At 41.0% G+C, this 24,926-nt stretch overlaps 1 protein-coding gene and 1 long non-coding RNA gene across 2 annotated transcripts in view; one reads left to right on the plus strand and one right to left on the minus strand.

Annotated features, from left to right (window-relative positions):
- Positions 1–24,676, minus strand: part of LOC142999495 (uncharacterized) — a 40,869-nt gene extending 16,193 nt beyond the window's left edge. The window contains exons 1-2 of the long non-coding RNA XR_012963319.1: positions 24,585–24,676; positions 20,313–20,459 (exon numbers count right to left, since the gene is read on the minus strand). This is a non-coding gene — a long non-coding RNA (uncharacterized LOC142999495). The remainder of the gene's footprint in view (positions 1–20,312; positions 20,460–24,584) is intronic.
- Positions 11,569–15,100, plus strand: LOC142999541 (E3 ubiquitin-protein ligase TRIM21-like). Its single transcript, XM_076149146.1, has 2 exons — positions 11,569–11,671; positions 11,807–15,100. The coding sequence occupies exon 2, from the start codon at positions 11,809–11,811 to the stop codon at positions 13,432–13,434; it is 1,626 nt and encodes a 541-aa protein (XP_076005261.1). The 5' UTR covers positions 11,569–11,671; positions 11,807–11,808; the 3' UTR covers positions 13,435–15,100.
- Positions 24,677–24,926: the final 250 nt, after the last annotated feature.

A 24,926-nucleotide genomic window follows, 5' to 3' on the forward strand; every position in this document is an offset into this window, starting at 1 on the left:
ATTTATTGGACAGAAAATTGTTATTTTAACTGCCATGACAACATCCACTCATTAATAACCCATTATTTGATTTCAGTTTTTTAGTCTTGCATTGAAAACCTTTTTATAACAAAGCTCCTTCCTCAAAATGTAAATCTTTGCAAATATCAGCAAGGAGGCTGATTTTTCACAGATTGTAGTTTCCATTCAAAGAAAACTTCTTATGTGTATCCATAGTAATTTCTCACTTCCTGTTGTAAGGGTTTTCAATTATTGTCATAACAATGCCATTCAAGAAACTTTCAAAGAAACGTCTCGTCTTTGTCAAAGCCATTCAACAGTTTATGTTCAAAAAGAGGGTCAGAGAGAGCAAATAGATCACTTAACTCAGTTGGGTTTGACTCCCTGGGGCTATAGACGGCATCAAATGCGACTTCGGTTTTGAGGCTAAATATAACCATTTCATTTGAAGAACCTGGCTAAGCAAAGTTTATCCATCAGACACCTCAATGGAATAAATTCAAGTTCGATGGCTGTGGGAGTAGGATTAAATACAAACCCAAAAATAGTGAGACAGTGAATCCTAATCTAATCAAAAGTCACAGTCCTGATATCTCATTTGTTGTGAAACCATTAGAGAGAACACAAAATGCAGAACATGGCTTGACTGCTCAGAATTCATCTCATAGAGATTTTTTACTTCTGACGTCAACGTTTCTAAATTAGTCTTGCCACCGGCGATGGAAATACCAAATGTGTTCACCACACCTTGTGCACACTTTAGTGCATCACTGAACTGGAGCTCATGATTGTGGCTTAATTATTAGTTCTGGTTGGGAAACATCTGTCACCCTGCACTCTATCACTGGGTTACACTTATTCCTCAAATATTCAATACTTAGTAAAGAATGGTAAGAAGGTCAGATTGTTTATTAGCAAAGTCATTCTATGTGAAATTATTTTGTTTGAAGACTCCATCAATTCCTGTGTGATATTGCTTCATCAAAAGTGAAAGGAAATATAAATCTTTTACCGGTTGTTGGTGGACAAGTGGAAAACAAAAATCATTTGGAGCTCTTTACATCCTTTATAGTCTGACTTAACTTGAAATCAATATCACCAATTGATGTGCTAATGTTGTGCAAGACCTGGAAAAAGTTACTTTAACTTTGGTGTTCATCGAATTTCAATATGGCACTTTGCAAGGAAACACGACAATAGTTCAGATTTGATGTCCCATTCACCACAGATGCATTATCCGCCTCTGTGCTTTCCAGTTCCCCGGAGTTTGTTGGGGTAAGGCGTAGAATTAGAGAGGAGAAATGAGATCCTGCCTAAGACATCGATTCACCTCAACATGAGAGTCCACTGGAGCCCCACAGCAGAGCCCAGAGCCCCTTCATACTGTATGTGGAAATGGAGCATTAGAAGAAAGGCTCTCTTTACCTGGGCAGGGGCTCAATCAGTATTCATGGAATTGTGTATCTCCAGCATCACATATGGAATGTGAGAACTAGATCCATATGGATTAGACATCCCCATCAGTTAGGCATTATTGGACTGCTGAGGGTGTCGAAGTAATGGATTCGTCACCCAGCTAATGGCTCTATTGTGAGCCATTACCATTTACCAACAAAGTGCATCAGACCAATTGACTCTTTATATGGTCATCTCATGCAACCCGTAAGATATCACCAAGTGCAGGGATTCTTTATGCAGACACTTGCAGATAGTTACAAGAAGGACAAAGTGCTTTTTCACTCCTACGTTCAGCAGTCTAAACGCAGTGAATGTAGAAATATTTTGGTTTGTAAAATCTGTTTAAATGGATGAATACATGCCTGAAAAGAGTTAGTTGTGGACATCTACTTCAATGCAAAATCACCTTTTAGTTTTAAGCAGTTCGGATTTAACTAGTGCCATGTGTTTTTGGCTCCTGGCATTATAAGACCGTTTCCAAGACAAAAACATTCAAAGGTTTTTGTTTTGCCTGTTCGTGCCAACAGCGATCACCCTCTCTCCCCTACTGCTCAGCGCAATTTATGACCTCCAGCCAATTACAGCATAGAAATCAGACAAATAGAAGCAAGGGTGTGCTGTGAAGAAATGTCACAAGCTCAAGGAAAGTCACCACAGCTCTTACCACACCATAGCTCTTCATCCAGACCGCAAAGAATCTATTGTCATAGCAACACCACCTGAGGGAATGTTGAGTCTCAGGGGGTTAGAGATGTAAAACCCTCTCAGAAGTGCAAACATCTCAAGGAGCCACAGATCAGACCTGCAATTATTTCTCAACAGTCGTGATACTCAATAATTACAGATTTAACAACATTTATACTTATCTAAATTAGATGGGAAGCCTGAAGCAGCTGAAAGCAGGAGAAAGAGAGGGAGAGAGCGATTTGCCATTTAAGAAGTACAAATTATTCAGTTTCCTTCGGTTTTAACAGTCCTCTGTGGATTATCTTGGATTCGTTACAAATCACATCACGGCTTCTTCATTTGCATCGGCGTGTGAAGAACCAATCAGTTCAAATTTTAAGTTCCATGTAAGTTTGATGAAACTTTAATTGTGTTGGTTTACTGAGATTTCAGAAAACTCAATCACTGACCCCTGATTCACCCCCTTCCACTCTGAAAGAGACACAAACGAAGATTCACACTCCCAGTGGTGCTGCCACTTGATCCACATATCCCATCATCCTCTGTTGCCACGTCTAGCCGAGTGAATAACTGCTAGGTTAGCACAGGCATCAACTGAATCACAGCAAACAGCAAATTATATTTCTGTTACTTTGTCAGTTTCTTCTCCAACAAGTCTGTTAATTGACAGCACTGCCTTCAAAACATGAAGATCTTGTTGTTTTACAGCAGTTGTGCAGGGCTTCATCTCTCCTACATGCTACGTTGAAAACAAAGATGGGTCAGAGAGAGTTGATGGCACTTTAAGCTCCCTGAAGGGAACAGTAGCACACACGGTCACATTCAAGTGTTCATCAGCAGAGACAAGCATGTCACCATCTGTCACGTGTCATCAAACTTGATGGAGAAACACACTTGCCTGGCATGAAGTCGGAGACCACACAGAAGCCTTTGCGAGATGAAAGACATTAGACCATAACCTCTTAGATCATCCATCAGAGAGAACCATCCCTGGCCAGTCCATTATCATCAGTCAAGTTAGAGTGATGCACTGCTTGGACAGTTTTGCCAACAGACAGAAATAACAGACATGAGGTAGATATGGTCACATGCTGACCCACTGAATCTGTCAGAATCAAGGTCATTGTTATTGTTTCAAAGAGATGAAGAGCTGGGAGAAGATGGACATGATTCTTGCAAAAATAGCGGCCTGGAATTTTAAACTGAACCAGAACCTGTGATCCAAGACTTCTTTCTGTCCAAATCCAGTCTAGCTTGATGAATACCACTATGTTTTTTCTCCCCATACCCAATTACAATCAGATTAATTTGTGTTTGTTTCTGGCTCTACCTGACGCATAGACATTTTTGAATACTTCAGTAATGTCCTCCTGTTAAGTTCCATCCAGTCAGAATTTGAGAGTGAAGACATGTATTCTGCTAAACAAAGATTTATATACAATGACCTACTCAATGTCACAGACCATCAAAAAAGCGCTAAAACACACACTCACACATATTACACTTTACTGCTTATACCAAACTGTCACTGATGCTGGCGGGAAGCAGCGGAGCGCCAACCTGGCAAGTCGAGCAGAACCTAAACATTTTGAACCTGGCCTGAGCAGACGCATACCTCAGAAATGATGAGTCGAGTCGGGTCGGACAGAGATGTCAAGCTGTATAGCAGACCCCCGCTGACCTAGCTACAGGTGGTGTGGGATGGAAAGGAAAAAGTGTGCGTATGTAGTTTAACGTAGTATGTAATATTTCAAATCTTACACTCGGACAGCCACCTCCACTCCATGGTGTGGTATAGTGAATATAGTCTCAAGTTCTCTTTTTTCTGTACATAACACTCTTACAACTCCCTGCTCCGCCACAGACGCCTCAGAGTTTATAGGATTAATCACATCAAGATTCCAGAGACACACACACTGTGAACAGCACCTCTCATCTCCATGACATCAGGCTTGAAAGCAAGATTAAATTAAACATACTTAGCCTTAGCAGTTATATTTGTGCGTGGAGAGATTACATCTACCCTTTCCTATCAAGACGTGAATCCAAAATAGATTGTTTGACCTTTTTGACGATGTCCTGAAAGTTTTAAACAACCTTTCAGACTCTCCCCACTACACCAGCGCTTGGAGTTTACCCTCTAATCATTTGCTGTTCACATTAAATGAACAACCAGTCCTTATTATGCGTATGCCTGAGGGGGAAGGAAACCCATAAGCTGTAGCAGGGGAATGTTAAAAGGCTGTTAACAAAGTGACTGCCGTGTTGATACAAACATTGCAACGCTGCAATACCCTGAAGCCTTCATAATATATATGAATAGACACTTCAAAGAGATGAGGGTTGTTGTCATTGCCACGTTGCCTGAGATCAGCCTCAGAATCCGCATCTATCACTGCCGGTCAGCGTTCACGACTTTTTTTTAATTACACTTTCCTATTCTTTTTATATTTTTTCCACATCAAAAAAGTGTGGCGAACAAGGGCAAATAAAAATCTCTCGCTGTATTTTATTAGTCTGGAGGATTTCATTAATTTTCAGTGAGTTCATAAGCTTGGATTTTTTTGAGAAAATGCTTGTTTATATTCGTCAAATAATGTCTCACAAGCAGGCATGTATCCTTATTGACTATCTTTGTCAGGAGTACAATTAGCAAGTGTTTAAAAATGACATCATATATAAAACACGTGAAGTAATAAATAAACTTTGTATATGCTCTTCCATGATGAGGAAGATTTTGAGGGATGATTGCAGTCGTAACTTGTTTTTAAAGTTGAGAGAGAATGAGAAGCAGTGAAGGGGAGACGGGGAACTTTGTCTTCCTGACGAATATTGCATAAATATCTGATAGGAGACTGGTATGTAAAGCAGGTGATTAGTTTTTTCCAGCACAGAGCACATCTGTCATTCTTGGAGGTCAAGGAGAGATGGAGACAGGCACAACAGGAATTAAGCAAGAGACAGAATCCCTCAGACTTGCTTCCTCTCAATGCTAATTTTCACTTTCTCTTGGTGAGAACAAATATTGAACAAACAACAAATATGTCGGGGATGTTGGTGTGTTAGATGGTAGCCAAAATGTGTTTATAAATACTCTTTACTTGCTCATTAGCTGTGTGCATTATGAAAGCGCCTGTAGTAGCCTGCAAATTTAAATTTGTTGGCTTATTACCATCAGACAAGGGCTCACGATTGTAATGAGAGGGGTGGAGAGAGACAAGCAGAGCAATGGGCCAAGAGCCTGCTGCCAAACAACAATAAAAAGCACTTGTGTGTGATGGATCAAGCTGTGAGAGGAAGATGAAGGGCACACTGGGGTCAGCTAGGAAGAAATCCTTTGTGATCTCCCCCAACTTCTGCAGGGACCGACTGCTGTAGTGTCGCAGTAGATGAAGAAGAAAGAAAGAAAGAAATGCTGGTTGTGGTGATAACAACTCGATGGTCTCACAGGGAGATGTGGAATATGGGAGATGTCTACTTGACCTCTAGAGCTCCACAGCGCTGCATGGCTGGCTGAACACACCCCATCCCACAGCTAAACCAATCGAGTGAAGGGTAGCGGTGGCTGGGATGAGGGAGGAGGTGGGGACACTCTGAGGGTTAGGTGTGGACTAGGCCATTCTCACATTAATCATGGTCAGGTGGGACACTGTATGAACCTGAACAGCCGTCCCTCCCTGCTCTTTACCTAAGTGTGATGACTGAGCACCAGAAAACCACTGGGGTTTTGGAGGGGAACACTCTCAGAATGGTATAGATTACTGGGGAAACAGTGGAAATACACAACTGAAACGTATTACAGTACTACCTTCAACTCCTTCGCCCCTCCGGCTAAAACTAACTGGCTTTCGCCTTCTCCAAGAATCAATTACAGAAGCGATTTACCAAACCTTATAGGGGTGTGACGCCTGATGAGTATTTAAAAATCTGCCTACCTCTCTGCGTGTCTCCTCTGCTATGGATCAATAACTCTTTTTTTGCTGTCTATAATTGAAATGCAGGCAGCCCGAGGTGCTTTTGTTGGCTTTAATTTTCTTGTTCATTATGAATATAAATATCAGCCCAAGGACAACAGAGCGCCACTCATCTACAGCACTTATGCACAAAAACACAAATTCAGATCACACTGGCACAAACAAATAGCCGCAGTACGATACAGCCGAATGCACCCATCCATTTAACAAGTTATCTATTAATAAAGCGTATTGAGCACTTTATTTCCTTGTGAAACTTCAGTTTTCTTGCAATATCAATCATATCGTTAGTCAATTAATCCATCAACCTTTTGGAGTAAAAAATGGGAAAACAAACCTTACAAATCACCATCATAACGTCTATTTGGACATTGACAAATCAGTTCAGCAATGACCTGTTTCATCACCAATGTGGCCCTACACTTTTTAATTGGAAAAAAACATTGATTCTTTATGCTACTCCCCCAAATGAGCCTGTGCATGGAAGCTATGTCAATGCAGAGCAATCTGGCTTTACTGAGACCTAAAGGAAGCTGAGCATATATGCAGTGTTCCTTTAATAACAAGCAAAGAGGCTCTATCTACTTCCCATAGCCCCCCTAATTTAGTCAGACACCTGCACATGTTACCCTCAGAGAAAGGCAAATTAGAGGGGGGGAACAGTGGGAAAGAGGGGAAAGTGGTGTGGTAAAATGAGGAGGAAAGAGCCAGGAGTGCAGGACCTTGTTAAAAGCCCCTCTGTGACAGCCGAGGCGAGGCTGCAACTCCGAGTCATTAAACGAGGCTGAAGGTGGAGAGAGTGACAGAGGGGAAATGCAGAGACAGAAAGGGAAGGTTTCAGGAAGACATGCTGCGGGATGAGGAGAGAAGAGCTGGGGCTGAGAAAGGAGAATCCCACAGATATGACAGCATCGGAGGAAGGGGATGAAGCACATGTCGGCAGAAATCTAAGATCAGATCGAGGATCCAGACGTTAAAGCCACCGTCCTTACTGAAACATTGACAATAAAACCTCCAGTCTACTATAACACTCATTTACTTGTAGTGTACATTTACATGCACACTACACTTATCTCTGTCTGTACATGGATGGAATTGATAGGATTCAGTCGTTTGCTAAATACGTGACTCAATGCTTATATCGGTGTACGAGGGACGCAAACATTTTGAGTAAATGCGTGCAGAGATTGCTTATGTCAACTGTGCAATAATGGATTGGTGACACGCTCGGGTAAATTGACTTATAATTGTTACTCTGAATACTCCAGTGTCACTTCATGCCAGTTTCACTCTGATGATGATAGTTTCGTGACATTTGAGTTATTTATTGGCGAGTAGGATAAAAGTTTGAATGTACAAGTAAACATTTGGAGGGTCTTGTAATGTTATCACATTGTTTCAGTTGCTTTTGATCGGCCATTCATGATGTGAAGACAGAACATGGCACCATCATGTTACACACGCAGGACACTGAACTTTTATAGCATCAAACATCTTAGGTTCTACATCATTCAATCCTAGATGCATTTTGGACACAAACTCTAGCAAATAGCAAAATAAATGATTCAACAGCCGAGCCACCGTTTTCAAGAATTTGCAACTGCTCGGGTGTTTGGAAAGCATCTCAGATCGTAAATGTCACCGACCTCTCAGAGACTGAAGCGCAGGAAAAAAAACAAATACCTCCTCTGCCCTTATTTCTACAAGTCAAGGTTGAGGAACAAAGACTCCCCACAAAAAGTGGCCAATTCCATTTTACTCCTGGAGAATAATCCTCAACACACAAACAGCCTTTTGCTTGCCAAGCATTCTCACACTCATCCACACTTAGACATGTTAAAATCCTTCCCCAGACACCAAAATTATTCCAATACATTTTTCCAGCGGTGTCACAATGAGTCAGGAAACCAGAATTCATTTTCAATTTTGGTGTAAATGCATCACTTTGCAGCAGAAGCTTCCACACTGAAAACACTGGACACTGGAGATGAGGAGTGTTCAAGGTAGATTAAAGGTAAAGTAAAGGTAGAGTAACAGAATGTTATGGCTTGAATTGACTCAAATGAAAAGTACATTGAATTGAGTGAGAATTTGGGTTCGCACAGGTTCAGTGATTCTACTTTGCTGGACCGTTTTCATGAAAAGGTATTGTTTCCTCTCCTGAAAGCAATGCCATGATTCTAATCTGTAGCAACCTGAAAAGAGATGGAGGCCACCTTGCAGACCTTTGAAGATTTTCAAAGTCATTGTACAGAGGTGGGAAATCTAAAAAGTCTGGAGTGTGTAGAAAGCAAAAACACTGGAGGGTGAGGACTCTCATTTGGTTTCAGTTGTCCTATAGCAGCCTTGTTCCTCGGGCTGATGGATGTAGGGAGAAACTCATCTCATGACTAATTTTTTATCTTCCCTCAAGAACTGTTGTGTCTGGGGGCTGGAAATAACACCACCATCTGATCTGACCAAGTAGTAAACAAACTAGAATGATGGAGTTTAGTGAACCTTCTCTTCCTCCGTCTCAACACTGTAGAACAAAGCAGCAATACAAAAGCCCCACGGACAAGTCTGGCAGCTCGTACTTTTCCTTCTAGGTTTTGGTGTTTTTCAAATCAGTTTTGATCATTTGAGAGAAATCTCACTGTCAGGGCTCATATGTCCAGCTGTGGATTTTGGATGCTGCCAACATAGTTAGTATCGTTAGAAAAGTACAACTGAAATGAAAAAAAAAATTTTATTAATGAAAATAAAAATGGAAATAATTGAGAAATAACAACAAAACTGAATTAAACTAAAAATAGCTTTTGAATTTAAACCCTCTCCTCCAATCAGGCTCATTGATGTCAAGCCAAATGCAAAACTAAAACTTAATCGTTGCTTTTTCTCACTTCCTTTAGAAGGGGGTGATTACTAATACAGAAGAGTATTTTATTTCTGCAGGTGAATCTAGGTGAGGAGCCAATTTGAGTATGACGCAAGCTGTGGTAAGAGCAAGTGTGTTGTTGATTTAGGCTGTGTCCGAGTTTGTGCCGTGTCTGTGCAAGAATGTATGTTTGAATTTCTGCCTGGCTTATGCAAGCAAATGCACCTTAGAGGAGGGCGAGCCATCTCTTTTAATCGTTGCGTTCAGTTTTGTTTCAAACTTTTCTTGATGTGTGCTCAATGGAATCACGAAAGGACACAAAGTCTCACAAAGTCAAAACGTAGGTCCTTCTGATGGTTTCTCGTTTCTCTTGTATGGTTTCTTGACACATTTAGCACTTCCTCTTTCAGGTTAGTCCTCTGTCCTCATGTGACACTGTTACCTGCTCTGTGTTAGTGTGTCATGAATAGTTCAAAGGTTCAACATTTGACTGAGGGCCACACAACTGACCTTTGAAGTTTCAAAAAGTGTTACATTTAGAGGAATAAGAACTTGGAGCACTCTGTTTATACCAGCTTTACCATTGTTCGTTTTAACTTTTCAGACCTTTTTGTGAGTTTTTTTAAACACTAAAATTAAAAGTAAATAAAATGAAATAATGTAGGTCTCCAAAAAAAACCAATTTTGAGACTGTCATATTAAACTTAACCCATACAAAATTTCAAAAATAAATATTTAAAGAAAAACTAATATAAGAAATTCAGAAATTGAACAAACATGGCCATAGCTTGTCAATACATGGACGCATTTTGAAATTTTTGCTCTCTTGATTCCAATGAAACAAGTCATATTTCAGTTGTCAACTGCATTAAATACACTGCTGCATAAGAAGAATGTTCTTTTTACTTGAGAAAGACCAATTTCAAACACCAGGTGTAGAAGCTGTGATGGATCAGGAATAATACTTTCATGTCTCAATCATCAATTTTTCATCATTTAAACAAGTAAAACATCACTGTGTAAGCCATTTGATCATAATTGTGATGATAATATTGTGAACATGTATTGGTGATTTAATTAAAGTCTTTGTTGCATCAGGAAACATTAGTTACTTGAAATTAGATTCCTATCCTGTGTTGCAATCTGTAGACATTTGGATAAGAGATTGTATCTTTAATAAATATAATATAACTATGACAGCTAAATAAGCTCATTTTATTGTCTTGTTTGGAATGTCACAGTTAGAGTAACAGTTCATCAGTAGCGATAGTTGTTTCGATGCCAGACTGTAGACTTGCTTAAAAATGCACACTGCAAGAAGGAAACATTCAAACCTAAAAGATAGAGGTCCATGTCCTCCCACACTTTAAACACTCTAATTTCTTATTTATGCATTGGAGGTGAGGGAAGGCGAGAAGGGCCTGTAGCTGAAAGTCCAATGGGTCAGAAAACAGGGATGAAGGGAAAAGAAAGTGCTGCATGACAGATGGAGGGAGCAAGAAGGATCACCCTTCATTGACCCCATCAGAGGGAACCTGTGGAGGGGTAGAAACAGGGTCCTGGAGCTCCATGCTGACCAGGATCAAAGGGAATCCCCATCTGATCTACATGTTTGAATGTTTTATGAGAACCAAAGAATTCACGTAGGGCTCAAGAGATCAGCTCAGACGTGTCCTGCCATGATCTCAAACTCCAGAGCTTTATTCTGATCACATACAGTACAGCTACATGTTTTGCAAATTTGATCATACACTAGATTGAGTTATGGTAAAATAACCCCATTTAGTTAAATCATTATATCTTCAGTCATTGAATACGACTAGCGGGGCTCAAATGACAAACATTTATATTGGTCTCTGTCCTATTTCTTCTCGTCTTTACAATTACTGACAGTGGTATGATACATAACACACCCACACATAAACACATATCCAATGTATCTCAGTGCAAACAAAGGATGGTAGAGAATTTGAGTCAGAAAAAATGTGTCATTCACATCTTTTTCTGTTATGGATCAACCACGTGTTCTATTTTCATATGCTCACAGTTTTCACACCTGCAGCAGCCTACATGAAGCGGAAAACGCACAAAACCCTTGTGAGCGCCGTGTGAGCATAGCCATTGTGTTATCTTTTTTTTCCTCAGAGAAAATAGATGACATATATTTACGGTTTATTATACAGATTCTATTGGTAAGCTTTCTTATGTAATGAAAAGGCGCGCGCATCCACACACACACACACACACACACACACACACCAGCATTCACAGAGAAGCTCATAAAGAGTATAGAAAAGGCACACACACACATGCTATCCCAGAGCTATCACTTCAATTCCACATACTAAAGGGATTTCTAAGGCACACTGTCATCCATGCACAAAGGATAACATGAATAATTCACGCATGGAAGATTTTGTTTAGCATGTGTCGTAAGGCCTCCGTTTAAATACCTAATGCCTACTGAATAAACCTTGACAGCTCGACAAAATACTGTAAATGTGTGTCACCAGTGGTTGAGCCGTTAATGGGTTAACTCCCAGAACACACAAGAGGTGGGAGGGGACTGGTACTCTGATGTCACTGCTGAAACAGAAACTAAAACTGAGAACTTGCTGTAAGCCTTGTGACATTTACATTTTACAGTCCTTTCATTTCAAGATCGGATAGATTGAAAAACACCAACAGACTCCAGGTAAAGACGAATTTCATTTGAGTTTTATGTAATACTGTTTGTAATCATTCACACACATAAACGACAACTCGAATCAAACTCAAATGAGCATTTAACGTGTGTTAAAATTCCGCTCTGTCCACATTTTTTGTCTAGACATGGCCTCTATGATGTCAGAGGATAATTTCCTGTGTTCCATCTGTCTGGAGGTGTTCACTAAACCTGTGGCTATTCCCTGTGGGCACAACTTCTGCCTTAAATGCATAACCAACTACTGGAACACCAATGTTGCCAAAGAGCAGTGTCCGCTGTGTAAAGAGCAGTTCTACCCCAGACCAATGCTTCGGGTGAACATTTTTATTGCTGACATGGCTGCAAAATTCGTGAAATCATGTCCAGGAATGTCTCGTGTCTGCCCTGATGAGGAACCTGCCAAACCAGGAAGTGTGCTCTGTGATATTTGCACGGGTGCAAAGCTCACAGCCCTGAAATCCTGCCTTGTGTGCTTAACCTCTTACTGTGCCATTCACCTTGAACGCCATCAGAGTAGTTTAGTTTTGAAGAAACACAAGCTGATCGACCCCCTGGACAACCTTGAAAGCAGAATCTGCAAGAAGCATGACATGCTTTTGGAACTATTCTGCAAGACAGACCTAATGCCTGTGTGCGAGTCTTGCAGAATGAATGACCACAAAAGCCATGAAGTTGTGACTGTGCAGGAGGAAGCTCAATCGCAGAAGGCCGACGTAATACAGCAGAAGACACACTTTCGTGACTTGATCCAGGTGCGAAGGCAGAAAATTGACGAGATTCAACATGTGGTAGAGACGGGCCAAGTCCATGCAGGCAAAGTGACGATATTCAGTAGGGATGTGATGAATGCTTTGGTGGACTACATCACGAGAAGCCAAAAGGAGCTCAAAGAGGTGATTGAATCTAAGCAGAAGAAAATAGAAGCTCAGGCTGAAAGCTTAATTGAAGAACTGGAGGAAGAAATTATGAAAATCGAGCAGAAAAACAAGGAGCTTGATCAGATCTCACTTACAGATGATGACCTCAAATTCCTCGAGAGCTTCCTATCTATCACCATCACCCCCCTCAAAGTGAAGGACTGCTCTGAGGTCAAACTGGATGGTTACCAGTGTAATGTGCATGGAGCCGTGGCTAAACTGGAGATGACTGTGACCAGAGAAATACGGATGCTGTGTGATCCCGACCTGACAGCAATGCAGCAGCACGCTGTGAATGTGACTTTCGATCCTGATACGGCAAACCCATTCTTGACTGTATCTGAGGATGGAAAACAGGTCAGGCACGGAGACAGAAGGAGAAACGTCCCGAACAAAGCGAATAGGTTCGATCACGTCCTTAATGTCATGGCCACAGAGGGTTTCTCCTCGGGGAAATTCTACTATGAGACACGGGTTAAAGACAAGACTCAGTGGGATCTGGGGGTCGCAAAAGAGTCCATCAACAGGAAGGGGGATATAAGATTGAGCCCTAGGAGTGGATACTGGACTATTTGGCTGAGAAATGGAAATGAGTTCACGGCCAATACAAGCCCCTCCATTATCCTCCCTCTGAGAGAGAAGCCAGAAAAGGTTGGAGTGTTTGTTGATTACGAAGAAGGTCAGGTTTCCTTTTATGATGTGGAGGCCAGAGCTCACATCTACTCCTTCACAGGCTTCACCTTCACTGAGAAGCTCTTTCCGTTCTTCAGCCCCAGCGGTAACGAAGGCGGCAAAAATTCTGCCCCCTTGATCATCACTCCTGTCAACAGCTGAATGTTATTGTCATGTTTCATTTTTGGGAGAAAGAAGAAAGTAGAGGGGGAGAGGAGGGGTGAACTATTCTAGTGTGAGAGTGTGTAGATGTCTTTATCTGTGAAACTCCAGTGTGTCAGTCTCGCCCATCCATCTATGTCAATCACAACCTGTGTGTCATTATGTGAAGCCTGTCAGAGAGACACTTACACCCTGCTGTAGATCTCTGCCAGTCAGGCAGTGTGCCTACAGTATGTCTGACGTGAAATGACACAAACACACACACACACACACACACACACACACACACACACACACACACACACACACACACACAAACACATCTCTGTGGGGCGCTAGTATAGCTATATAACTCCTTGTATTGCAAAAATACCGGACTAAGCAGGCTATGAATTTTAACACTTTAAAGCTGCTCGTGCTTGCCAACACCAGCACTGTGTCAAATAGCATTTACAATCATTTACATCACTTGTTTTGTCCTGCTCAAAGTAGAACACGAATGACAGGCTGGGCTTTAATACGTCGGTACGAGTTACTATTAATTTGAATGACCGGCTTGTTTATGGCAATGTAGCATAAACTTCAGGACGGCATAACTCAGGGCGACCCCTTATAACTGCACGTGTAATGAATAATACATCTGCACTCCGGTGTAACATACATAAAGACATACACACACTGTTAAAAGTGTGAAAGTGATTAGATTTGTCACAATAGTTGAGGTTGGTTGTCACACACACAGGACCCAAAGCTGTTGTGATGTGGAGGTTTGTTGTTCTTTTATTTGTTTTCTTGTGCCCCTGAGCTTCTTATAAGTTCAGGTGATGTAATGCAAAGACAGTTGGGCTACTTAGTTATTTTGTAACGGCAACTTATTAGTCAGATTTTAAAACTAGGTGCATATTTTCTTCTGAATCTAACAGTTTCTGGATAGAGCACTGATAAATCATATGATAATGCGTGAGTGTCGAGCCCAGCACTCAGCACTGAATATGCACCAATCACACCAGTGGCCACATCTATGACTAATTCACAGCTGAGGGCTAGAGCTGGCTGCTAAAATGCTTTTTCCTGTGTGCCCAAATATATTATTAAATGCATATATTGTTGCTCTGTGTTCTGATAGCTGCCTTGTGAAATCTGCCACGATTTAAGATTATACTTATTCGGAAATGTTTTTTTTTTTTTAATTGTGAGTCAAAGTCTCTGTCATGCGGCACATGATTGTATAGCTACATAATGCCAAGACAACTGACACTTTCAATTAAAGTAAGACCCTCAGTCTGATTTACTGAATGTAGATATTAGGATGATACTTTGTTGAAAAGAGAAAATGTTGAATTGTTGAAACAAAGACCTGGATTGTTTGATGGATGCTCAGTATCAGTTGATATTTTGATTTGATCTTTGCTTTTAAAAAACAACAAACAAACACTGAAGGAAGATTTGATTTGACTTTAACATAAGAATCACCAAAGATGGATTTGAATTGTTTAATATTGAAGAGATTTACATGTGACAGAAGCAAAACCCTACACACTGATATCAAACTGCTGATGGACTTATGTATCACTTCTCTTTATAGATCGATTAGAAAAATGGAAAGTATCCAATGTCCATGTTTGGCTCCAATGGAATGATAATAAAACTGAATTTGGAAGCTGCACACAGTGATTTCTTTGATTTCTTCTTTATCTCGACCGCACACTGAACCTAGAGCTCAATAAATTCCCCAACAGTCTAAGAAAATCCTCCCACCAGATAAAACATCAGACGGTGAATTTCAATGAACTTCAATTAAAGCACATCTGTCAATAGCAACATCTTATCAAAAATTACAGACTCTCTTGAAAGCCTGAGACTCATTCAGAATTCACTGAGCAATTTTGTGGCCACCACTTGCAACAAATAATCCATTACTTCTCTCTCTAGTGTGACCTGGGAACAAAATGGAATTAATGTGAATTCTGCTTTTCGCCAACAGGGAAATGCTGTTTTAATGATTTGACTGACATAATTGCATAATATGTCAAGAGTGAAAACCTCAAACAAAGCTTTAGAATGGTTGTAGAGGTTAAGAGGTGATGTATGAATTAGAAAATGCAGCAAAGAACAGGTGGTTTACACAATCTGTACTCTGATGCTTGTTGTTGTATAGTTTGATTTTTGGGCCTTCCATAAAGTTTACTCTCTGCAGCCCCCTGCTGCTTCGCTTTAATTTACTGCCTTCATATCATACTCTTCTGAGCGATCCAAGTCTATTATTCATATTGGTACTTAATCAGCCAGCCAACAATGAAGTCAGCATGTCTACAAAGCAACCATAATCCCAACCCTGTCTGCATCCATCCGTATAAGCCACACTCATTTGTTTACTCACAAAATCTCTCCATTGCAATGTCTGGAACAAGCTGGACAAAAGTTTCATCTTTGTTAGTTAGTTGTTGTTCCTTACAGTTTTGCTATCATTGACTGGTAAAGTTGATCGGGCGTGGCTCATTCTTCAAAAAGTGCTGTGATCATGGTTTAGTCAATAAGTTGTTATCATTCAGAGACAAGAGTCACATTTGGAGGACTCCTCTGCCTTGGCTGTGGTATTAACTCTCTGCATTCTAATTATCATTGTGATTAATGCATTAATTGATAGAACACAGTGCATGGGAATTTTATTTGAAGTTGGATCTGTTCTATAGTCACAGAAGTAAGATCACCATGAAGCTACAGTACTTAAGATCGATTCTTGTCCAACAATATCCAGACTTGTCCAAATTATTGCAGTTAGATAGCACTTGTACAGGAGACAGCTGTTAATTTGAGCAACTTTCCAACAGCTCATAAAACCGCTATTGATCCTGTCAATGGGAGAAATCATCTGCCTGTAACACACCGGCATCTTGTTGATTGCTCATTCAGTGCACTTGCTTTTGTTTAACTACAACAGACCTGCAGGAGAGAGAAGGGAATCCTGAGCCGCCGTGTAAAGCTGATATACAGTAAATCGAAAAAGGACCGTTCAAGCAGTTTGCACTCAGCCTGAGACCATCATTGTTCTGGACCGTTTCAGACGAGATGCCGCTAAAGAAAAGTGCAAGAAAGAGTAAAGGAATGTGGATTATCTGACTCTTGGAATAACCGGTGTAAATGAAGCATGAATCATTTTATAATGAATCGCTACACCACAATGGAGAACAGCTTTCTATTGTGATGGGTGTATGTCCTACATGCATTAATTACCTTCCTGCTGCTGTATAGCTGTGGTCACTGGTAGTCTTAGCAACTAGATTAATTGGAAATAATGTCTTTATTTCTGTTGCGTGGGCGATATATTCACCATTTGGTTTCTCTTACATCCAGTGTGTAAAGGTATACAAAGATACTGCGGCACTGCAGTTTGTGAAGCCAAAGCTAATTTTAAAACTATGTCATAGAATCTGAATTTTTCCAGATTGAGGTAAACTCGGCCTTGGCGGAGGGATGTGCTCTCTAAGTGCCTTCCAGTTAGATAAATACACTCTCTGGTCTTGTGGTCTGAACTGAACTAACTAAATTTATGACGGAATCTGAAAAAAAAACAGTACATTGTGGCGTGTGTGTGTGTACAAGCATGTGTCCTGCAAGTATTTAATGAAGTGCCAAGAGTAATGTGATAAATTAGCCATTCGGTTTCCTTAACGAGACTTATCCACATGGCTGCTAATGAGACGGTGCTCCATCAAGCCTCCTCTGAGACCTGGAGGACCTGACTGAGACTGGAGACGACCAGGAGCCCGACAGACTCTCTAAGCCTTTAAGCTAGTAAACCTGCGGCTCCATCTGTTCAAGACCTCAATCATTTAGCTCCCAGGCCCTTCAGGGACCGGCTCCAAGTTAGCAAAACACCAACAGCTGATGGCAGACAGTGGAGCCGTAGGAGTCACTGGGAACGGCAATCATCTGTAATCATTGATCTGTCATTATAGGCCGCAGTCATTAGCCTGATGGAAGAATCCTCTGTAGAATTCTATTGTTTTGAACTATTATTAGCTTCCTGGCTACTGCTGTGCTATTCAGCCAACACATTCTTTACTTAACATACACACTGCGCAACAAGCTGTGCCTGATACAAACAAATAGTACAAGACAGGCCCAGAAGTCAGCCATTCATGTTGCTTTCCTCTTTATAGCACAACAGGGAAGCACAGTGGCTCAGTGATTACCATAGATGCAACACAGCAAGTCGGCCTCGGGTTGAAATCATCCTTCTGCGTTTGTGTAGACGTCCTCCAGATACTCTAGGTTCCCCTATCAAAGGCTAACATACCTGCTGTGGCCTTTGACCAAGGCACTAGGCTGTAGACATGAAGCTGGTGCACCGTGGCTGCCCTGTGCTCCTTGTAGTAAGGAGCTGTCAAATGCAGAGGGTCAAATCTCTGCACAGGGATCAATAGAGAAACCCAATAAATAGCCATGAGTGGGTCACCTTTTCATGCATCACTTCTTTGTTTATTCAGAGCTCTAGTCTATTTGTTTGACCCTGTATGCTGAGTTTGAATACACTCAAAGGTCTGAATTCTTGTGCGTAATGAAACGTGCTATGTAAAAGTGAGCTCCATCAAGGCTTTGATCCCAAGGCTTTCTGACAGACAGCACACCTACACGCACACAAACCGCACATCATTTCAGTGGATGCACACTATCAAAATGGACTTTCATCCAGTTCCATCGAAGATCCTACATTTAACCCAGTCCTAGCTCCACCTCAACTTAAGTCCAATAATAAGAAAGTGTCTTTACAAGCTCTAGAACGCCACGCTTAGCTTATCTTTGTTCTTTTATATAAATTCTACTGAGGCTGTGATCACAAAAGCGGCCCTTCTGAATGTGCCTGCACCCTTTCATTCACACACTTTCACTGGTTTTGTGCGAGCAGGTGCTCATCTCCACCAGATGTATAGTTTTGAGAGGCAAAGCAGTGGGAAGACGAGGACGTGCAAATAGAGAACACACAGACAAAACCTGTTTTACTCGTCTTCACACCCTGGGCTGTGAGATCAAAGCAGGACAAAAGGAAAACGGCAGTGCCTGGCTGGAAGTAAGCAGAATCTAGTCTAAAAAACAAGCGAGTTTAGAGCTGTGCGAGAGATGTAAAAGGAGAAGCGGAGTCGCAGACCTGCCAACCTAGACCATATTTCTACATTTTATCTCGCTGTTATACTTCCATGCCATCATTGTGTGCGGCGCTGTAAAAACGTTCATACACCTCTGGAGTTGAGTTACACAACAATGTGGATGGGAAACACATTTACTCTTTCTCTCTGACTTCTCTTCATGCTGGAATGGTTTTAAGCTGTTTTTATTACTGTATGTTTTAACGCAATGCTGCAAAACAAAAGTAAGGACGCCATTTATTTCATCAGGCCAATAACAAATATTTGTTTGCATTGCATTTTGCAGTTTTGGCTCAGAGCTCTTATTAAGGACACAGCGCCACTTTGTGAACATGAATACAGATTTGCGTGAACCAAAGTTGTCTGTTATTTGTAAAGTGAGCTCCAATAACCACAAGTAAGGAAGGCTAATGTCTTTAGTTTGATTGATTGTTGGTATAACTGGTTAAAACTATTGAAAATTACTTGTAAAGGTCCATGAAGAGGTTTTTGTTGCTGTGGCTCACAGATTGTCGAAGGTTGTTTTAAACCAATGCAAATGCTCAGGAACAGGATGTTTTGACTTTGCTGCCCACAGATTTTGGGAGAAATCTTTACCTGGCTTGAGAGAAACTGAGCCCCATCTTAGCTATTTATATGTAAATAACACCGTCATACTCTGGGGCACTTTTCTGTTCTTGTTGCTTGTGATGGCCAGGAAGATTCTACAAATTCACGATGCTAATCTGAGACAGAATTTGCCACAGCAGATTTGTTTGTGTCCAGGATGAGATGAGTTTCACATCATTGCAGAGTTGGTAGAAACACACCGTTCTCCTATCATACAAGAGGGACTATTGATGGATCGTATGCAAATAGAAAATGGACTTGTCTCTTTTTCCGGGCGATTTTGATCAAAACAACACAAAAAACAGATTTAATCCCAGATTAAGATGATGGACCGTTTCTCTGATAGGAAAAGAAATGAGCCAACTTGCTGACCCAATGTGAGGATCCACAGGGAACGTTTAACTCCAGGCATCACTGCTGTGTTTCCTCTGCCCGGCAAGAACTGATTAAGTTCATCTAGAGTTAGCGTGCACCTCTGCCAGCCTGTAAATCCGGACCAATTAGTGTCTCCACGACAGATGAGAACATGGAGCAACACCTCTCTGTCTTAAGGGCTCTCATCTTTCTACTGCTCATAATGCAATTAATTAGAAACCCCTCCTTTAATTAGAAAGCACTGAATGAGTGTCCATGTGACACACACACACACATAGACACAGACTATAACACATGCATATGCACACACACAGTGTAAAACAGACCATTTTTGAGTTGGTAAGTGATCACGAGTGGCATCGTGAAAGGCAGGCGGATGTGAAATCTCCACTTTGCAGCTTCCTGGTTTGAGCAGCGTGACCTCCAAATAGACCAGACAAGCCGAGCCGCAGGCTACGAAAGCTAATCAAAAAACGGCAAAGACCAAACAAGGCTACCGCTCTCAGTCTGTCACAAAATAACAGGATTATACTTTATCTGTAACAAGCTGTTTTCTTTATGCTGATACCATTTAAACTATATTTCAGCAGCAAGAGCTTGGAACCAGACAAAGAGAGCAATTGTAATTCTTTAAACCATTACGGTTAAGCACAAAAAAGTATTGGATTATTCCTGCAAAACCAAGGAATAAAGGTATAATCTTTCACTTTAGTGCCACGCTAATAATGGAGATGTTATTATCAGTACCTGAAGGCAGGCTGGCCCGTTTCCTCTTCCTGCCACTTTCAGCAGCATTTTCCAGAGAGGGACATTCTGTCACTAGAGGACCACTGGAGCTGCTGAAATGCAGAGGGTCAATGTTGGTCGCTGGGTCAAAGGGCAAAGCGTTGAGGCCTATCAGAGGACAAGTGCTGCATTAGATGAGATGATACAGTGTACTTTCCTGTGTCGTTCAGTACTGACATAGCTTTTTGATTTGCCTTATCAATTACTTCAAAATAGTAAAGAGAGCACATAGTGTTTTTTGTATTGCAAATTTACACTTTAGGCCTACAGAAAAGTTTACGAGGAGACTTCAATGCTTCCAAATACACACACACACACACACGCAGCAGTCTGCAGTCAAGTAAAGTTGCATCATTGAGTAATGCTTACTATAATAGTTTGGAAATTAACCTATGAAATATCTATTGTTTACAGCTATTGTTTCTTTGCTAACAAAACACTGGGTGCATATTTATCATTCTGAGGAGGAAGACCAGCAAAGTGCGCATGAAATTGTGTTTTACACCACTGCCTGCTTGGCCTTGTTCTCCATCAAATGCAATAGTTCTGGATGCTTGCGAGGGAATCCTCTCCCCTCTCTGGCCCTGTCAGAGTTATTGATTGCCCACAGGGGAATGAGAACAAAGTGAAGGTAATGAACTCTGACATTTCCCACTTGACCTCCAAACATGCTTGCTAGTTTGTTGTTTTCCTCTTTAGTAAGCAGTGTAGGAGGAAACTGAGTAGTGAACTACATATTTTGCCCAAATGAAACCAGATTACCAATCTTTTGTCTCAGATTTTGATACTAATTGTGACAATAACTGGAGTCACTCTAAATCCAGTTTATTATTTAGTGTGATCTCTCGTACACTGACTCTGTATCAGCTGTACCAAGACAACACAGAGATTCTGATTGTATTTTCACAGGTTCAGAAATGTGCCTCAGATACTCGGTGAGATGGGATTTTATTTCCCTCCCGTGTCTATATAACATTTACATTAATTAAAACTGACAGCAAATCCTGTTTGAAACCGTTTTGCCTGAGCTTTATGGGTAGATGCATGCGCAAAAAAATAATTCCTTCCTTTGTGCTGCAGCGCCTACTGCAGATTAGGATGTGTTTCATTTACAATTTGCTGCAACTGTCACCAAATTTGTCCCTGGGTACTAGATTTCAATTCCTCCTCTTTGCATGTTATTGGTGTTAAACCTTGAAGTGCCTTGCAATTTCAATCTGAACATTAATGTCAAGGGTCTGAGACACCACTTGAGGAACAAGATGCTACCTTCTTATTACAATTGGTCAAAATTTAGACCACTTTGAAATTTTGATGACTTTGAAATTGGTCAAAATTCAAAGTGGGGGTTTATGGAGTTTGCATGGTCTCCCTATGTCTGTGTGGGTCCTCTTATTCTCCACTCCGCTTATTCTCTCTCTCTCTCTCTCTCTCTCTCTCTCTCTCTCTCTCTCTCTCTCTCTCTCTCTCTCTCTCATCGTCCCAAATGTGTCTGCCCCGTTTTACAGGCTGACTTGTTTATGCCTGTTCTCTTTGATCCCCTCGCTCTCTGTGTTTCATTGCGTAACGGCACATCAGGATGCACAGAAAGTTGCCCGTAGTCGCTGACATGAGATGGACTTGGCAACCTGCGCCCCTATATCATCGTTGTGTCTCAGCTCTATAGATTGGACAAGACCAGGGCTATAATATGTTTACAAGGGATTTTAATAGCTGCCTTTATTCAGCTCGGTCTCTCCCCCATTCACTGTTAGACAAAGACTGATGGAGCCTTTCGTTGTGTTGTCTTCCATAATCTGTCTTTTCTCGCAGGCTACTTATTGGGTTTCTCTAGTATGTATCTATGCATGGATGGCATATTTTATCCAAGTCTATTAGCACATGAGAATGTAAATCTGTGGCTTCGGCTGTCTATCTATACCCAACAATGCGATCCATTTCTTTTCTCAGTAATCTCAGTATTCTGCTTGAATACTGCACAGATTTTCCAAACAAGCAAAGCCGAGGATTTACTGTTTCAGAACAGCACAACAGCTTTACTTAAACCTTTATAGTACAGTTGGGAAATAAGAAGTGGGAATGTATCAAATTCATGGAATGTGTGATAACTTACAGTCTCACTGAGGGCATATGGGTAAAGTTATCCGATGTTGAGCATGAAGCCAATTAAGGGAGTCAGAGAACACTCTGAACTCTGTAAGGATTGAACTGTTAATATTAAAAGTATTAATCAAGAAGAGTGGTGGCCCGCTAGACCTTATGGTGACAACAAAGATGGATTTTTGTCTCCATAAAGTAGTACGATTGAAAAAAAATAGAAATGCAGGTTCAGGGCACAACTGACCAAATTATTTCTGCCATCAGAGGCAAGTGCAATCAAATCAGCTTCAATCTCAGCTCCCTGTGGGCGTTACACAATAGTACAATACAATGTATCCAAGCAGGAAACATGTCTAGAAAACAGTACTTGTGATTTGTGATCAATATGGCTGCAGTTATGAAGTTACCAAAAGTATTACACGACAAAATAGTACACATTTTATATGCACTCCTTACACACCCACATCCCTGAAGCCAATCCCTTTCAATTTGTTTTTAATTCAAATTGATTAATGTAAGATACATCTTTTTTTAGATTTTGTATGATGAAATGAATGAACACGATGATGAAATATTCATCGGATTATGCAAAGAAAAGAGTTTTTGCGAGAGAAAAATCATCAAAGTGTGACATCATCAGGATGCTCGTTATCCTAATGATTAGCCAGAGCCTGTGTGGTACATTGTGGTACATTGTATCAGTTAAGTAGGTTCCCACAGTGTTAAAGGCCTGTGTCGTTCAGTTTAGTTTCATAAATCTTTGGAACTTTTTTTGGAATTTCAGATCCTGCAGACTGACTAATACTGCTGCCATCGGATGGCTACAGGGATTTAATAAAGCAAAGGGAAAGGTCCTCATACATTATACAAGCTAATTACACCAGAGCAACACATTTATCTCACTCAGTATAACCAAGTCTTATTGTAATTAAATGTGTGCTACATCAAAAATGAATGTTGAATGGAAGCTCAGTACACATTACACAAGTTTGTGTAATTTTCATAAATCTCTCTGTGTGCTTCCACATACGAAGGTGGAACCCACGATATTTCAACACCAAAATTACACGGTGCAATCTGATCTGCATAAAACCGCTCCTGCTGTGCAACTTGATTAACTCGATTTGTGAAATCCTTTGCATTTGCATTTCTGGTGGAGTCTCGGGTGTTTTATTTAGAGCAGCACAGTCAGTAAAAACAACTTAGAAATAACTTTATGTATATATTTTTTAACCATCAACTGAGCACAATACTGTTACAAAGCCAGTAATCTAAACACGTCCAACATGTTTACCTCCAATTCTTCCTGTAGACACAGTTAATCAACTTGCAAAACATATTCCTTATCAAATTCTTCCCCCCCAACAAATTCAAATGAATACTAATGCAAGCCTTCATGCATGGTTGAGCCTGGAACTGTATTTCACCCGTACAAGTCATCTTCCTCTCTGCTGTCTCTGTAGCGCACCTGTCTGGGGTTACATCAAACACACCCACGCGCACCCTTTCACTGTCTGCATCAGTCTTTCCCTCCTGTCATCCTATCTGCAGCCTATCAGCATCCATCTGTCTGGGATTTCGCTTGTACTCTTTCAGCGGTGCCGCATGACAGAATCACCAACGTGTCAGTTCGTCTTCTGGTACTGATTTGATATTCCTGCTGTCAGTCTACAAAGTGATCTTTCTCATCTTTCTACCCGACATTCAAAAGGCTAAAGAAAGGAAACAAGGAGGGTCATGAGTATCAGCGTCTGTGAAAGAGGGAAAGGAACTCACAGAGATTCAGGGAGCTTGTACACAGGTGTCGCTAAAAATGTTGGGGCTGAGAACAAACGCGCCCTCTGCAATAGTACCTGTTCCTTCCAGGCCCTAATTTGTATGTATATGTGATATCCCTGGATATTGCACATGAACCTTACCTTCACAGAATGCAAACATGCTGCTCCATATTGAGAATCAATAGTCAAGTCACGGCAGAAAGAATAAGAGGAGAGATTGCTGGCAAACTAAACCGCTGGAACCACCAATCATTAAGAAACCGTGTAATAGCCATGGATCTAAACCAGCTAATGGGTCGGACAGATGCAATGGAGAACTTAAGAGATGTCTGCTGAATATGATAGCCCCACTTACCAGAAAGATAAGACAATGCCATACAGCAAACTCGGAACGCACAGGAAAGGATATGGAGTCCTATTGCACCTACTGTGTAACTTGCCCTCATTTATCACTTGTGAAAGAAAGAGTGCGGAAGAAGAGTAACAAATGTGTACAAATGGCATTGGTGGAATTGTCAGTGTGTTAGACATATAAATGCTGTGACCTCCCTTTAAGAAGAAGAAATAAAGAACTGAAAGAACGAAAGTGTTGCAAATCAGCCAGAGGCTGAGGCCTTAGAGTGACCACTGCCAGTCTTGGTACAGGAACTTCCCAAGCTCATTTAGGAGTAACACAAAACCTCCTAGTAGGGCAGAC

Source organism: Genypterus blacodes, unplaced genomic scaffold (assembly GCF_046128005.1).
Source record: "Genypterus blacodes isolate CSIRO-AG114 ecotype Tasmania unplaced genomic scaffold, CSIRO-AGI_Gbla_v1 ptg000044l_1, whole genome shotgun sequence".
In the NCBI taxonomy this organism is placed as follows: Eukaryota; Metazoa; Chordata; class Actinopteri; order Ophidiiformes; family Ophidiidae; genus Genypterus; species Genypterus blacodes.

Bases quoted from the DNA above. Each gene is read 5' to 3' on its own strand.
- LOC142999541 (XM_076149146.1), top strand. From the start codon at position 11,809: ATGGCCTCTATGATGTCAGAGGATAATTTCCTGTGTTCCATCTGTCTG.